This window comes from Microcaecilia unicolor, chromosome 6 (genome assembly GCF_901765095.1).
Source record: "Microcaecilia unicolor chromosome 6, aMicUni1.1, whole genome shotgun sequence".
Taxonomy (NCBI): Eukaryota; Metazoa; Chordata; class Amphibia; order Gymnophiona; family Siphonopidae; genus Microcaecilia; species Microcaecilia unicolor.
This window is the reverse complement of record NC_044036.1, coordinates 119,620,227-119,637,690: the sequence shown is the minus strand read 5'-3', so window position 1 is coordinate 119,637,690 and position 17,464 is coordinate 119,620,227. Positions and strand designations below refer to the sequence as shown.

Below are 17,464 nucleotides of genomic sequence, written 5' to 3'. Positions count from 1 at the left end.
CTGATGACAAATCTGTGTGGTAAAAAAATATGCTTAGGCTTATTCTCTCAAGTAAGCTTAAATGTTATAGATTCGGCTTAAATTTCTGCACAGTATATAGAATACGCAGTGCACCTCTCCACATGACCAAATTTGGTCATATTTATTTAGGCCATTTTTTTTACTTGGCGTAAATTATGATGCCAAAATTAGGTGCAGTGCGGGTGTGTTCTATTAATTGCATAGATTGTAGACATACACACACCCTCCCCTGGTCTTGCCACCTTTTCAACTATGCAACTTAGAATTTAGGCGCACCACATTACAGAATACGCTTAGTGAGTTGTGCACGTAAATTCTAATTAATGCCAATTAGTGCTGATAATTGCTTAGCTCCCAATTAACAGCGCTGATTAGCTAGTTAACCATTTAATATCTGTATTTTTATAAAATTTATATACACTACCCCCTGGATTTTATATAAAGTGAATGAGTAGCTTGCCCAATTTATTTGCACTACTTAGTTGAGTAACGAGCCAATCAGTGATAATTGGTCAATAAGAACCAATTATTGGCAATAAATGGAATTTATGCGTGCTTCTTATTAGGTGTATTCTAAAAAGAAGTGCACGTAAATTCTAACGTGTAGCAGAAAAGGGGGCACGGCTGTGGGAGAAGTGTGGGTGTGTCTGAGGCGTTACTCAAATTTACGCATATGTTAGTATTTGGGGGAATGCGCCTATATTTAGGCACGGGTATTTACACCAGGTTTTCAGTAGCATAAATGGACATGCCTAAATGTAGGCGCATTCCACAGCCCTATGTGCTGTTCTAACTTTGGGTGTGTAAGCATCTAGATTTTTACACACCAGTTACAGTTACAGAATCTGGCCCTATGTGTATGCTTGTCACATTGATCAACTTTGAATGCGTTTTTCTAAAAGTTGTATATGTTTTGTATGGATTATAGTTACAATTCTGACATTGGCAAAGATTTTTGTATATGCTATATTTGTTGCATTGTGATTAACCAGTTGTTTCTACGTGTATTTTTGTTATGGTCTTTTGGGATCCTTTTACAAAGGCATGCTAACATTTTTAGCGCATGCATTAAATATACGTGCACTAAATGCTAGAGAAGCCCATATATTCCTATGGGCATCTCTAGCGTTAGTGCACGCTAAAAATGCTAGCATTCCTTTCGCTAACATACCTTTGTAAAAGACCCCCTTTTTGATTAGTCCCCTGACGCAGTCACTTGAATCTGAAACACGGCCCGTGTCGGGTCTAATTAAGGACTCTTGATTTTCCCATACTTGAATAGTCCTTGGTGCTGATTTGTATTTTTATTGTCATGCTCACTTCAACCCTCTCCTCTGCTGTCACATTGTACTAATTCTAGGGGCAGTGAGAAATTCCCATCATGTAAGCTCACAAGGGGTTATTGCTGCAAAATGGCACACTCCCCCAACTGCTCTTATGACACTTCACTTTGTATTTTCCTGCTATATGCCATTTGTTTTCCCTTGTTTTCTGAACGGTTCCTTTAAAAAAAATTTTCTCTTGTTTTATATGGTATGTCATCTTTCTATTGGGTAACAGGGGTATTTGTCGGTCTCCAATGCCACTGCTTGTTCTAAATATTTTTCAGTTGTGCTTGACTTTGAGTCCTCTGTATGATAACATGCCATCGTTTTCATCTCTTTGAAATGCTAAAGTTAAAGACGAGCTTTAAATTCAGGGCTTTGACTGCCTGAGTACCCTTGTAGCTATTTTAACAGTACATATTATAGATTCATTCAGCTTCCATATTTTGAAGAGATATTTTAGGGTGACATGAGTCCTAAATCATTGGATAATTCTGTCTTGTGAATTTTCTCATTACTTCTAGACTAGTGTGTGTAGCATCAAAAAACGTCCAGATTTCTCCAGCAGCAGCCAGTGGGATGTCATTACAGAAAAGGATGGAAAGCAGGAGTCAGCCATCTTTGATGGCATTCTAGTTTGCAGTGGTCATCATACCTTCCCTCATTTACCACTCCACACTTTTCCAGGTAAATCAGGCAAGAAGTATTTAGCAGTTTGTGTGTGACATTGTGAGTCTATGGGTTTATTTTTTATGGGTATGCATTAAAACTAATGGTAAACCACAACAAATATGGCTATTTTTGGTCCAGTTCCTTTAAACAAGCTGAATTGCGCATTCTGTCCTTTGAAATCAATGCTGCAGGTTCCTTTTTGAATCGTAGGGTTGTTGGACATCCAGAGCTGGACTCATGGAACTGTGTAGCTTAGCAGCTCTGCTCTATTAGTCTACCACACTATCCCCTTTATTCTATACCATAAGAACATAAGTGTTGCCATACTGGGACAGACCAAGGGTCCATCAAGCCCAGTGTCCTGTTTCCAACTGTGGCCAATCCAGGTCTCAAATACCTGGCAAGATCCCAAAAGATTTTATGCTGTTTATTCTAGAAATAAATGGTGGATTTTCCCAAGTCCATCTGAATAATGGCTTATAGACCTCTTTTTTTCCTCAAGAAATTATCCAAACCTTTTTTAAACCCTGCTAAGCTAACTGCTTTTACTACATTTTCTGATGACGAATTCCAGAGTTTACCCACTGAATGAGGAAACATTTACTAGTTAGTAGCTTTATGGTGTGCCCCGTAGTTCTAGTATTTTTGGAAAGAGTAAACAAGTGATTCATGTCTACCCACTCCACGTCGCTCAGTATTTTATAGATCTCTATCATATCTCACCTTAGCTATCTCTTCTGCAAGCTGAAGAGTCCTAGCCATTTTTGCCTTTCCTCATCGGTAAGTTGTCGCATCCCATTTATCATTTTTGTCACCCTTCTATGTACCTCTTCTAATTCCGCTATATCTTTTTTTTATTTTTTATTTTTTGAGATGTGGTGACCAAAATTGTGCAAACTACATTCTCATTTTTGTTTTCCATTCCTTTCCTAATAGTTCCTAACATTCTATTTGCTGTCTTAGCCGCTGCTGCACACTGAGCAGAGGGTTTCAATGTATCATCAAAGATGACACCTAGATTATTTTCCTGGGCGGTGACTCCTAATGTGGAACCTTGTATTATGTAGCTATAATTTGGGTTCCTCTTTCCCACATGCATCACTTTGCACTTGCTCACGTTAAACGTCATCTGCCATTTAGATGCCCAGTATCCTAGTCTCGTAAGGTCTTCTTGTAATTTTTTCACAATCCTCTTGGAGGCTGTGGCAGGCATTCACCACCCTTACCATTAAGCCTGCAGTGAGTTTAGATGTTTTTCCTTTAGGAAGTGGCAGAAAATAAAGGCCCTGAGCCCCCCCACTGCTTCAAAATTGGACCAGCAAATTGACGTGCAGGGATTTTTTTCCCACTTTTCCTGTGCCTTATTCATAAATCTGACTATAAAGTAGCTAACGTAAAAGCATTCAGAATTAGTAGGTGTACTTTTTAAGCATGTAACATTCTTCTCTCTTCATAGGGATAGACAAGTTCAAAGGTCGGTATTACCACAGCCGGGATTACAAGCATCCATTTGAATTTGAGGGGAAACGGATCATTGTGATTGGCATTGGGAACTCTGGAGGGGATTTGGCAGTTGAACTGAGTGCATTCGCTAAGCAGGTATGCTGATGAAAGGCAGCAAGAAACTGTGTACAAGATTTACATTGGGACAACAGATCTCTGACCTTTTATAGCCAAGATTTGCTATATGGAGAGAGGCTGCTTGTTATCTGTGGTGCCTTAATCCAGCACGTGAGAATTTAACTTCTTAGTGACATATCACATTACAAGGTCCAGACTGATTTGGAAAACAGATGTAGAATCTTTGGGGTATGGAGTTTATGGTGGTAAATTTTGTTGTAAGACATCTTACTGCAAAATTCTATACACATTTGAAAGTGTGCACAGATAAGGTCATTTTTCAACACAAAATCCCAGACATTGAGTCTGAAAATTGTATTATGTGGGAATAATGGTTGGCTAACAGTGAAGATCACGTTTCTTTCCCGAGATGATATGGAAATGGGCTTGATGACAGTCATGCCAGTAGTATCAGATGCTACTGTACTAGAAGGTTCATAGTCAAACATGTAGAGAGAAGATACATAATATTGGACAGTAGACACTCAGGCTAGTATGAAAACAGATTACATTAGACACAAGTAGGCTGATATTCTAAAGTAGTTATACAGTTGGCATTCATTGACAAACACATACGTTTTTTTATTTATTTAAATTTTGTAGAGCAGGAAATGCATAACCTTTAGACAAGTTAAGAGTTCTCAACCCAGTCCTCAGGGAACACCTAGCATTTGGGTTTTCTGAATATCCACAATGAATGTACATGAGATAAATTTGCATGTTCTGCCTTCTTGTTTGTTTGTTTAAAACTTGATAAGCCCACCATATTCCAAACTGGGTCAAAGTGTTTACAATAAATAAAACAGTTTAAAACAAAATTAACAAGGAACTCCATTTGGTGATAGGACAGAACATATAACACATATACAGCCATTTTGTCCTAAGAAATAAAAACAAAACTCAATAGAGCTACTAGGACCAGTATGCTTGGGAACAGGTTGTCACGGCTCCACAGCAGATAAAAGTACTACCGAAAGCCAATTGGAAAAAGTAAGCTTTAAGTAAAGATTTGAATTTTACAAACAAAAGCTGGCTGGTAGACTATTCCACAAAGAGGGTTCCAAAAAGAAATAACACAGAGTGCCACGCGGATTCATAGTGAGCTTTTTTTTGTGGTGGGAGAACCAGTCTGTGAGAATCAGGGGAGCAAAGTGATTGGGTTAGAGTGTGTGGAAGTGTAACTGCTGACAGGTAAGACAGATGTGCAAGATGAAGGGCTTTATGTGCCAAGCAGAGAACTTTAAATGAACATCTGTGGTGAACTGGAAGCCAATATAATTGGATAAATAGAGGAGTGACATGGTCGTAACGTTTGGCACAGCATAAAAAAATGAGCAGCTGAATTTTGTAATATTTGGATCTAACGAAGAAGGAAGGCAGAAATTCCACATAACATCGTGTTACAATACATTTACTGCTGCTGATTGCAAGTATAATTTGAGACGTTTTCTCTGCAGTGTGTCCAGATCACAAGGGGGGCATGTTGGGGGTGGGATTTGGGCATTCCCATAACTTGAACGTTTTTCTGTCATAATGGAACAAAACAAAAACGTCCAGGGCTAAAACGTTAGATGCTTTTGGTCTACACCTGTTTCAATCACACCTAAATCACAAAAAGGTGCCTTAAATTATGAAATGACCACTGGAGGGAATAAGGTGTGATCCCCTCCCACCCCACCCCCCCCCCCCCCCCCAAAGATGTGAATGAAACAGTACATACCAGCCTCTATGACAGCTTCAGATGTTATGGCCAGTCCTTGTAGAGCAGCAAGCAGGACCCTCAAGTAGCCTAGTGGTTGGCGTAGAACAATGCAGAGAAGAGGACCCATGCCCACATCCCACTCTAACTGGTACACTTGTGGTGGAAAGCATGAGCCCTCCAAACCCACCAAAAACCCACTGTAACTACATGTAGGTGACACCTGCAGACATTAAGGCTATTCTAGTAGTGTACAGTTGGATTTTGTGGGTTTTGGAGGGCTTCACCATACAATATAAGGGTGTAAAAGTGAGATGTGTACCTGGGACCTTTTATGTGAAGTCCACTGCAGTGCCTCCTAGGGTGCCGTACTGCTCTGCTTCCCAATGGTTTGTTTTCGTGCGTTTTACTCCTGGATGTTTTTTTCCCCCCAAAAATGCTCTTAAAACATAGACACACTGAGCACAGAAATGTCTAGCAAATGGTCGTGGTTAGGTGTTTTTCTGGTTTGAAAATGGGCTACTGGATTTTTCGCAAAATGTCCAAAATCGGATTTAGACGTCATATCGAAAATGCCCCTCCACAGCACCTAGGGGGTAATTCTCTATAGCGTGCCTAAAGTTAGGCAACAGAACGATACGTGCTGAGCGCAAATTTTGTATCAACAATTCGACACACAATTGCTGTTATTGAAAACTAGCATTGTCCACAGTTACACACCTACATGCCAAACTTTAGATGTGTAACGTAAAGTAACACCCAAATCGCACACTGTGGGGACTCAAATTCACATTAAATAAACAATGTCCCAAACATTTATGTCATACGCAGGATATATCAACATACCAGTTGATACCCGGGGAAAATCAGATCAGCTGCTTCTCACAACCCTATGAACATTCTTGTTCTTTCGCACAGGCGAAATGGTGTGGAGCAAATCCTCATATATTCCCCTTATTTCTTTTATAGTAAATCTTATCTTATCTTATTCCTTAATTCTCCAAAGCTGTGCAAATATGCATAAAGCCTTATATTCATAATTCTTCTTTCATAATTATTCTTTTCAAACATTTACTTATCTGTAAGGCAGCAATCTAAAAGCAACAGGGAACCCCCGCCGACATGGCCAAGTTTCGCATAAAGCTTTATCAAGGAAGAGGCTCTCTGTAACAGAAACCATGTAAATAGTATTATTTGCACATAACCCGAATCACCATCTATTTTCTTACATTCAATATCAATAAAATAACATCATTACCTTTGCATCCTGCTTGTAACCCTGTCTACCAGAAAATGGCCGCGGCGTTTCAGCGCGAACCCAGCTTATAAATGAGCTACAGCTGATCGAAAAGCAAGCTATATGATTGGATATTCACCCCCAACCAAGCAGCCAATGAAATTGCCTCCCATACGATTACATCATAGACCACCAATCAATTTCTGAATTAAGCCCGTCCGGAACTAAAGTTTGTAGCTTAAATATCCATCTCTGCTCCCTGAAGTTTAAAAGTTGAGCAACATTTCCACCCTCCCATCCCATGCTAATTTGATCAATAATTCTCCATCTAACATCAGAGAGTAAATGCCCTTTCTCCAGCCAATGCTGTACCAGAGGTGCTGACAAGATAGAATTTTTTATACGAGATTTATGTTCATTCAACCTCGTTTTGATCGGTCTACTCGATCTACCTACATATAATTTGTTACAAGGGCAAACTATCATGTAAACCACATTCTGTGAGAGACAATTAGTGTTAGAATGGGCAGATATAGGTCTGGACCTCTCTGAATATCTCCAAGTCACCCCCTCTATAGTAGTTTCACACCATTGGCAAGATCCACATTTTGTATGACCCGTAAGAACAACACTATTGCTCTTACCCTCAATGTTTCTATAAGATAGTAATTCCCCCAAAGTTTTACCACGAGTATAAGCTCCAATGGGGTGTTGTGTAAAACATTCAAAAATTTGAAGAACATGCCAATGATGATGAATACTTGCCATAACTTGTAAACTTAAGGATGAGTAAGGGAGAACAGCAGTTAATCTATCCTCCTGCTCCTGGGATTGATACTGCAATAATAGATCCCTATTCGCAAATCTTGCTCTCAAGTATGCCTTTCTAATCACTGATCTAGGATAGCCCCTTTCCATAAATTTATTTGTCATCTTTTTAGCCTGCTCCTCAAACATGCATAGATCAGAGCAGATTCTCCTAATCCTTAAAAATTGACTGATGGGCAAACTCTTCTTTAGATGGTAAGGGTGAAAACTCGAAAAGTGTAGCAAGGTATTTCTAGAAGTGGGTTTTTGATACAAAGTCGTATGTACCCCAGTAGGGGTTCTAAATACCCATACATCTAAAAATTCAAGACCTTGACAGTGATGATGAAAAGTAAATTTCAAATTCCCTTGTAAGGAGTTCAATTTAGACATAAATTGTAAAAGAGATTCCTCCGAGCCCTCCCATATTAAAAATATATCATCCAAATATCTCTTCCAATACGCGATATTTCTGAATTCCTCCAAGGAATAAACCAGGCGCTCTTCAAATTTAGCTAAATACAATGTTGCAACCGAGGGAGCTAAAGCAGCCCCCATCGCTATACCTATTTTTTGTTCATAAAATTGCTGTTGAAACAAAAAATAATTATTTTCAATCACTAAGTGAGCCAATTTCATGAGGAATTCAGTGGACATACGGGAGGAACCCGGTCTTTGATCCAGAGTCTCTTTAATGATCTTTAAAGCCTCATCCTGCGGAATAACCGTGTATAGAGATGAAACATCCACAGTCACAAAAATGGAATTCTCCTTAAGTGTAATGTTTTGAAGGTTACATAGAAAGTCCGTCGTGTCCTTTAAATAGGATTTTACCTGTTGGGCAGCTGGCTTCAAAAAAATATCCAATAGAGTAGATAGAGGTTCCAATACAGTGTTGCATAATGTCACAATAGGACGACCAGGTGGTTTGTAAATATCTTTATGCACTTTTGGAAGAAAGTAAATACGAGGTGTCTTAGGGTATTCCACATATAAAAATCTTGCTTCCCGGGGAGTCAACATCCCCGCTGCAGTAAACTTTAGATGTGAGCATTTATACTAGCTGAATGGCTGGTAAAAAAAAAAATCATCATGCTTAACTGTAGGCAGTTAGGCACGTAACTGGAAGAATTTTATAAGATGTCCACACAAGTGTTAGGCACAGCCCTGATCACCCTTGCCCCTCCCAGGTCCACACCCCCTTGCAGTTGCATGCTTTTGGAAATCTCGTGTACATTTTGTAGAATACTGACTAAGAGCCAATAATTGGTTAAGGCCAATTAGTATCTAATTTTTCAATTAAGGTAACATGTAACTGATTTATTCTGTAACTTGGGCTCGCAACTTTGTGTACTAGCGCCCGAATTCTATAAAAATTACGTACACATTTGTGCATGCACCAAATTTACCTATGCAATTTAATTGCATAACAAGCCAATTAGTGCTCTTTTTAACAAGCAATCCTGGGCACTAATTAGATTTAATTAGAACTTGCGCATATACATTTAGGTGCAGGATCCGTGCCTAAATTTTACATGTGGCCCAAAAATGGTGTGAAATGGGAGGGTCATGGGTGTTTCAGGGCAGATCAGAGGCATGGTTTTGAGTTACACATGTAATTATAGAATATGGGGATTTGTGCATAAATGTAGGCACAGGCCTAACTTTAAGCGCAGTTTATAGAATAGCTCTTTTTTTGGCATCATAGAATTCATCCCTAAGCGTCAAGTTGGGCACACAAGTTTATAGAATGAGGTTCCCCCAAAACCTGCAGAAATTGAGGGTAAAATGAGACCACCTGCTCTGGAGTTAGGTGTAAATGTCATGTTTGAAATACATGCATATGCGTGCATTTTATAAACGATACATGTAAATTGCAACTCTGTGCTTTTCCCAAACTATGCTCTCAAGCTTATGCCTAGGTCGCATAAAAGTACAGGCCTACTTGTCATTTCATGTACTTTTATGGAGCAGATAATTTAATAAGAGGCATTTACTCATTAAAAATCCTTTCTAAAATTTAGAGCCCCTAAAGTATTATGATAATTTAGAGTCAAAGAAAACTCCTATCATTCTCAGATAGAGAGGCCCTTTTACTAAGCCGCATAGGCGCCTATGTGCGCCCAACGCTCGTCAGTTTTGAGTTACTGCCCGGCTACTATGTGGCCCTTGCGGTAATTTCATTTTTGACGCATGTGCACTACACGTTCCGGAAATATATTTTTGTTTTCTGGCACCCGGGCAGTAATCAGCATTTTACGCGCATAAATCATTAGTGCCTGGTTAGTGTGTGAGACCTTATCGCTAGGTCAATGGCCGGCAGTAAGGTCTCAACCCCAAAATGGACACGCGGCAATTTTCTGCAAAAATTTTTAAAAGGCATTTTTTTACAGGTGCGCTGAAAAATGATTCTGCGCACCCAAAACACGTGTACACTACCGCAGGTCATTTTTCAGCGTGCCTTAGTAAAAGGGCCCCACAATGACTAAAGAATTTTTCTTTAAATTACGTCAACTACGGCCTATTAGGTCATCTTTAAGCAAAGATAGTTTCAGGGTTATTTCTCAAGCTATGCTTCTTCCATTGTTGGATTAGTGTAACTCCTTGTATTATTCATTACCTTTGAAACTACAACTAAAGCTACAATATTTGCAGAACACTGTAGCTGGACTCATTTTTTTTGTAAAGGTAAATATGAAAGAGCTACTCCTTTTTTTAAATTCCATACTTTTATTTATTTATTTAATAGCATTTATCTTTCTAATTCTAGGCGGACTACATTGGCTTCCAGTTCACTCCCATATTGTATTCAAGATCTGTTTGATATTTAAATCCTTCTATGGACTAAATGCTGAAGACATTAAGATATTCAATATTCATTCTAATCATTTTACCGTGTGAGAACTGTATAAATTGAAGCTTGGTTTTCCTTCTTTAAATAAGTTAGATAGAGCTTTCTTTCCCTTTTCAGGCAGCCAAGGTCTGGAATTCGCTCCCAAGATGTAGAAGAGAACTACCATCTTATTTAGGGGCCCAACATGCGCCAAAATGGAGTTACCGCCCGGCTACCGTGTGGCTCATGCGGTAATTTCATTGTTGGCACACATCCAATACGTACAGCTGAAAAATCCATTTTTATTTTCGGCCGCACCTTTCGGACACGCGCCAAGTGGCATTTGGTGCGTGTAGGTCATTGCCGCCCGGTTACCATGTGAGCGTTTACTGCTAGGTCAATGGCTGATGGTAAGGTTGCAGACCCCCCCCATAAAAGGGCTTTTTTACAGGCGTGCTGAAAAATGGATCGGTGCGCGCCCCAAACCCATTCCTACACTACCACAAGCCATTTTTCAGCGCACCTTAGTAAAAGGACACCTTAGTTTTTCGACGAGTACTTAAAACATATTTGTTTTCAAATTAATATTTTATGTTTAATTTTTCTTTTAGATAATTGTACTTGCTGTGTAATTCCCCCTATCCCCCCCTTTCTATAAACTGCTTAGAATCTTTTTGATGAGCTAGCGACTGGAATGGAATTGTGATCTTACCAGCAATTTAGGATTTGGATTAAATCCTTGCTAGTACCCATAGACCTATCAGGCATCAGAAGTGTTAAGTTTGGGGATGTCACACGAATTTAATATTTATATATTTTTTGCAGGTCTTTCTTAGTACTAGGCGGGGTGCCTGGATCGTGAATCGTGTTTCTGACGAGGGCTTCCCTCTTGATGTGGTACTGTTTAGTCGGTTCAAACAGCTAATCAAACAGCTCTTGCCTGTATCTATGCTGAACAGCTGGGCAGAGAATAAAATGAATGCACGGTTTAACCATGACAACTATGGTTTAAAGCCCTGCCATAGGTGAGTTCCAGTGTACTGACATGCAATTTTTCAATGATTGTGTATGTAGGAAAGAGTAAGCTAGAACAAAGAAATAAATAGATCCTGGGATTGTTCACAGGCTGGAGAGAGAGAGCAAATTTCTTTGCCCATGTCTCACTGAATACCTTCACTGGAGCCCTTATTATATCAGATGTAGACCAAATCTCAGGAAGGTGACCACTATAAATAGAAGTATGGTAGTAATAGAAAAATCGAAATGCAACCTGATCCTGTTACCCAGGATAAAAATATGCTCACACTTCGATTAAAAATCGGGACAAAGGATGGTGGCAGCAAGAGTGCAGAACTTTGAAATGAGGATAATAACCTTGCTGAAACTGTTAGCTAGGGTGAAATCTGTTCATGGACTCGTTGCTAGGGATGTGCATTCATCTGAAATTACACTGGACATGTCAACATTTCCTATGTCATTTTAAACCTAAAACAAGAAACCCCCCACCCAAATTTCAGTTTTTTTTCTTGTCAATAATGTGCCCTCTTTTTTAAGAGTACCAAGAACTGGACTACTATCAGCTGCTCGGGAAAAGAGTGGGAGGGGTAAGAGCCAGCGAGGGAAGGGGAAGTAGGCAATTGCTGGGGTGGAACATGCTTGGGTGTGGGATGGGGTGTTGGTGTGCTAGGAATGAGGGAAGGGGTGGAGGGTGGAGGGAAGGAGTGTGATGGGGTGGGGGAGGGGAATATGCACAGAGTGGGTGATGGTGGTGGTGTGTTACTGGTGTGTCACTCAAATAAATGCTGTTCACTTACTGTCACTAAAAGTTTCTCGATAAGTCTTTGCCTGGCTCGGACACCCAGCTGGTAGGCACTCTGCTGTGTTCTGGGGATGGGGGGGGGGGGGGGGGTTTCCTTATCATCTTGGTCTTGGGCATACTGCTCTGGTTGCTGTAGAAGTAGCTTCTCTGGGAAGGCCTGTCCTCTGCACAAGGCCAGGCTATGCAGCATGCAGCAAGCCATAAAGATCTTGGCTACCTTTTTGGGGTTGTACAGGAGCTCCCCTCCAGAACGATCTAGACATTGGAACCAGTTTTTGAGCTGGCTGAAGTGCTCTGATGCCATATGTGGTCCAATGTCTGCTGTTGTATTCCTCCTTCACCCCTGTTTGGGGGTGCACTAGCGGGTTCATGAGCCAGATCTGCTATGGGTAGCCTCTGTCACCTTTGGGGGAAAACAGAATGAGAGCCATGGGTGTGTATTGTCTGTTCTGGGTACCTTGTGCAGGTGGGGTGGGAATTGTGGGTTGTTGGAGACACTTGGAGGACGACAGTGCTGAGGGTTAGTGGGTGGAGGGGCTATGGGTTTGGCAGATCCCTGTTGCACTTACCTAGGAGCCATCCATCGGTGATCTCCCTTCAGTCAAACCTGCCGAAGATTCCAGGGTGCTGTAGTATGTAGGCATCATAGGTTGAACCTGGGCATTGCACACAACTTGCATATTAATGGAGTGGAATGCTTTCCTATTCCTAGAGGTGGCCTCTCATGCTTGGAGGGTCTGAGTATGACGTGGGCTCAAGAAAAAGGAGGATAGATTGGGCCAGTCCGGATTTTACTTCCATTGAAAGCAATGGAAGTAAAATCCGGACTGGCTTAATCTATCATCTTTTTTTCTGGAGCCATATGGTAACCCTAGGTGAAGGTGAATTATAGGTTCGAGTATGCAAATAATTATTTCCCTGTCCAAATGGACTTACAATTTCAGAATGCAATTTTTAGACAGGTCAATTTGCACTGGTAAATCATTATTTAACCATGCAGTTGATTTGTCTAATAAACTTTTGCGAGGATTCTTGTGTTAATTTCTGGAGATATATAAATTGTGTAGCAAGGCCAAAGTAAATAAATAAGATACCACATGCATTGAAGTACCTCTTGAACCACAGTATTATAAAAATGATTTTCTTTACAATACAGAATTATTAGCCAGCACCCAACAATCAATGATGACCTGCCAAACCGTATCATAGCTGGTAAAATCCTGATAAAACCAAATGTGAAGATGTTTACTGAAACTGCAGCCGTCTTCGAAGATGGAACCATGGAGGAGAACATTGATGCTGTCTTCTTTGCCACAGGATACAGCTTCTCTTTTCCGTTCTTTGATGACCCTTCCTTAACAGTTCACAACAATAAGATCCCCCTGTATAAATTTGTCTTCCCTGCTGACCTGGAAAAGGTGACGGTGGCTTTCATTGGTCTTATCCAGCCTGTTGGTGCCATCATGCCCATATCTGAACTTCAGTCTCGCTGGGCTGCTCGAGTTCTTAAAGGTAAGACTGCAGAAGACTACAGGCACCTTTTGAAGCCAGAAAAAAAAAAATTCTGATAAGTTTGACTGAGTTGGTTTACAGAAATGCTTAGGTTTTGGTATAATAGGAGTGGTTTGATGTTTGTTTGTTTTTCATTTATTTAATATGCAAAGAAGAAATGTAATTTAATTTTTCAAAAGGAAAGAAAAACAGGACAAACTGAACAAAAAGAAAAGTCAGGTCTACTGCTCTAACCATGAAGACAAACAAAATAACTCTCCCAAGCCCGCTTTCACATTTTGTCCTAGCCCTGCCTTCTCCCTCAACCTCTTCCCCTTCTGTCAGACAGTAGGCTTACCCCCCCCCCCCCCCCATATGCTAGCGGCTGGCGGTGCACTAATGCCGACACAGCCCATTCACTTTGAATGGGCTATGTTGGCATTGCTACACGGCACCCTCAAGCGCAGTTTAGTAAACACATTTTTGTACCCACCTCAAACTTTGGGAAATGCAGAATATCAAGCTGAAAAATTAAGAGATAAATATTGGGGAAGCAAGTAGTGCTGGCCAGCCAGAGGCTGGAGTCAGTTTGAATATCACCACACACAAAATGGCACCAGCTGACCAAAAAGAGTCCAGTGTTTTGAATTTTTTAATAGCCCTATGCTATTTAAAATAAAAGGAAATGAAAACAAATATAATTTTGCTCATTCTTTTTTATTTCATTAAAAAAAAAGAAATATAACTACAAATTTCATAAAGATTTTTTCATGTCAAACAAAAGAATGTCCATACTCTATATAGTGTGAAGTTGTCATGTTAGTCTACTTTAAAGTTTAATAAATAGAAACAATGAAATGTAGGGTGATACCTTTTAATTGGCAATCCTATAACTGGGTGCCAAAAATTTGGTGCCTAGGTACACTATGCTGAGTGGTAATTCTAGAATGGAATGTGGGTGCTCAGAGTCCGTTATAGAATATTGGTTTAAGTTGGCATCTATCTCCCCAATGTTCAGGGCTACTTAACTGACCTGGAATGGCTCTTGGCTGGTTAAATAGCACTTAACTGGCTATCTGCAAATATTAACCGGCTATCTCCTGCTTGAATATTCCTGGTCAGCGCTTAGGACTAGATTCTATATATTGTGCCTATAAAATCAGTGCCGAAATGAAACTCCATATACTTTATAGAATAAACTTACATTTCTGCACGGTGTATAGAATACATCTGTGTGACTAAATTTGGTCACGGACAGTTACGCCAGGTAAAACTTGGGAGTAAATGCTGATGCCTAAATAAAGCATGAACCAGGTGTATTCTATAACCTCGCACATAGATTTTAGACACAACCTGCCCGCTCCACGTCCATGGCCGCTCCCCCTTTTCAACTACGTGACTTAGAATTTATGTGCATCACATTACAGAATATGCTACAGTTCGCGTAAATTCTAATTAATGCCAATTTGTATCACTTGCTTGTTAAGTGGCAATTATCAGCACTGATTGGCTTGTTAACTAAGTTGCATGCGCAAATCCAGAATATGACTGGATTTGCACACTTGCAACTTAAGTCGCGCTATATAGAATCCAATGGTTAGTGGCTAACTGGTTATATTATGCAGTATAACCAACAATCCGCTAATATTCAGCGCATTGCTGGCTTAGTTGGGTGGCCAAATCAGGCTGCCAAAATAGCAGGCCTATCTTTGGCTGGTTTAAACTTAACTGGCCAGTGCTGAATATTGACTTGGTCGGTTAAGTTTAAACTGACATAAATAAAGCGGATATTCCATGCCGGTCACTGGAAACAGCCTGGCATTGAATATCTGATCTCGCTGCCGACCGCAGGAGTTAGCCGGGCTACCTCCTGTAGGCCCCTATGTGCCTGATTTGTGCCCACTTACACCATTACAATAGCAGGTGTAAATACACAAACTTAAGCACTTAAGTATTCTGTAAATTATGCCTGTAAATGTTGGATACGCCCATGCCCTGCTCATGCACCTCCCCTGTGCATGTCCTTTTGCATATATGTCCTAAGTGAGTTCTATGCTAAAGTTATAGAACACTGCTACCACCCAGCTAGCATTTAGGTATGTAACTGTAATGGTCATGCATGTAAGCTAGTCCTACTATATAAATGAAGAGTGACCCACGTGCCGCGCATGCGCAGAACAGCGCAGCATGTCACACCTCTCCTGATGTTACAGGCAGGAACACAGCTGCGGATGACTGGCGAGCACTGGGCGGGGATCGTCGGACAACGGCTCCGAGGCACAGTCAGACAGGTCCAATCAGCTGTAGCCGGCGCTGCTGCTGTGACCTCAGGCCAGGCTGGTAGCCGGCACTTCCCTCTGCGACTTTCCTGGGCGGGGGCTCAGCTGCACCCGGCAGGACTCCGACTGCTTTCTTGATGGTGCTTCTTTTGCCTGTTTTAATGGGCTTAACGGCTTGTATTCTATAACTCAAGTGTGCACTTATTACAATCCCATGCGATATAGTAGTAAATCTTGTAAACAAATAAATGTGGGTGCCAAGATATAGAGGGGATAGGGAGCAATTCTACACCTGGACGCTTCCATTGAGGCACCCCAAGAAAGTGTGGTAGGAACCAATTCTATAATGGAACTTAGGTTATGGATACTAGCATATGAGATGGTATTGGCGCACCTAACATGCAACGCTGTTAAACTAGCCATAGGCCTGATATAATTGTGGTTGTGTAAATGTGGCAGGGCCACAAGTATCGTACTGCATTCTGTAAGTTACATGTGTAGCTGGAAGCCCATCTGTGCTATACAACGCCCCTTGCATTTTGATGTATACAAGTTCTGTGCCGTTACAGAATAGCGTTCATATCTTATGTAATGATTTTATCTTCTCGGGCAGACTGGATGGACCTTACAGGTCTTTATCTGCCGCCATCTACTATGTTGCTATGTTCAGGCATCCTGCTGGCACTTTTGCAAACAAGCGTACAGATACATGCGTAAGAGCTATCATTCTAGCCATTTATGGGTGTAAAAGGCTTCTAATCCTACCTATTTATGGTTTGGAATTTTAGGAGTTTATTTTTGAGGCAATTAGGTACTTCCTAGGACCAGAGAAATATTTCTTTAATGGTGTATTCACATCGCAACAATTGTTTTGTTTTTGTGGCTTTTTAGGTGAAGTTTAGTCAATGACCTAAAACACAATTGTGTAGTGCTAAAATGGCTTCATTTGTATCTTTTCTGTCATGGCCGCATGCTAATTTCCCCAATTAGCGAGTGGCAATTTCCACGGAAGGCCTTACCAACACCTATTTTGTGCCCACACTACCCGATTAGCACAGGGCATGCCTGATTTCTGCCATTGATATGCCTCCCATGCAGAAAAAAACCCCAAACCTTTTTGGGCACATGCTGAACAGCACACTACCACGGAACGCCTCTACATGTCCCATAGCAGTGCTTTTGGCACATGCTAGTGCCTATCACGGCTTAGTTAAAGGGCTCCTAACTGTCATACATATGTATAACTCATAGACCCTGTTTACTAAGCCATGCTAGCATTTTTAGCACGTGCTAAAATTAGCATGCGCTGAAAGCTAGAATCGCCCATATGTTCCTACAGGCAACTTAGCATTTAGCACGTGCTAATTATTACATTGCTAAAAACGCTAATGTGCCCATAGCACTGCTTAGTAAACAAGGCCCTAAGTATTCTATAAGTTTCATATGTAAATATGTGCTCCACGCGTGTGTGTTTATCTTGCAAATCCACGTTATCGGAAATAGTCACGTATTTATAGAATAGTGTTTATGCACATATTTTACTTTTATGTGTGTATACATGCAGATCTACATAACAGCACTCTAATCATTTATGCATGTATCATACAGGTAAATATTAGCACCTACCTTATAGAATGAGCCCCCTTTTTACTAGCTTTCGC

The 17,464-nt window shown here is 40.7% G+C and overlaps 1 protein-coding gene across 8 annotated transcripts in view; it reads left to right on the top strand.

Moving 5' to 3' along the window:
• LOC115471837 (dimethylaniline monooxygenase [N-oxide-forming] 5-like) overlaps positions 1-17,464 on the top strand; it is a 92,236-nt gene that overhangs the window by 59,800 nt on the left and 14,972 nt on the right. For all 8 annotated transcript variants that reach the window (XM_030205697.1, XM_030205696.1, XM_030205693.1 and 5 more), the window contains 4 exons: positions 1,871-2,033; positions 3,475-3,617; positions 11,040-11,239; positions 13,190-13,545. In XM_030205697.1, the coding sequence (XP_030061557.1) occupies positions 1,871-2,033; positions 3,475-3,617; positions 11,040-11,239; positions 13,190-13,545 (862 nt within the window). The remainder of the gene's footprint in view (positions 1-1,870; positions 2,034-3,474; positions 3,618-11,039; positions 11,240-13,189; positions 13,546-17,464) is intronic.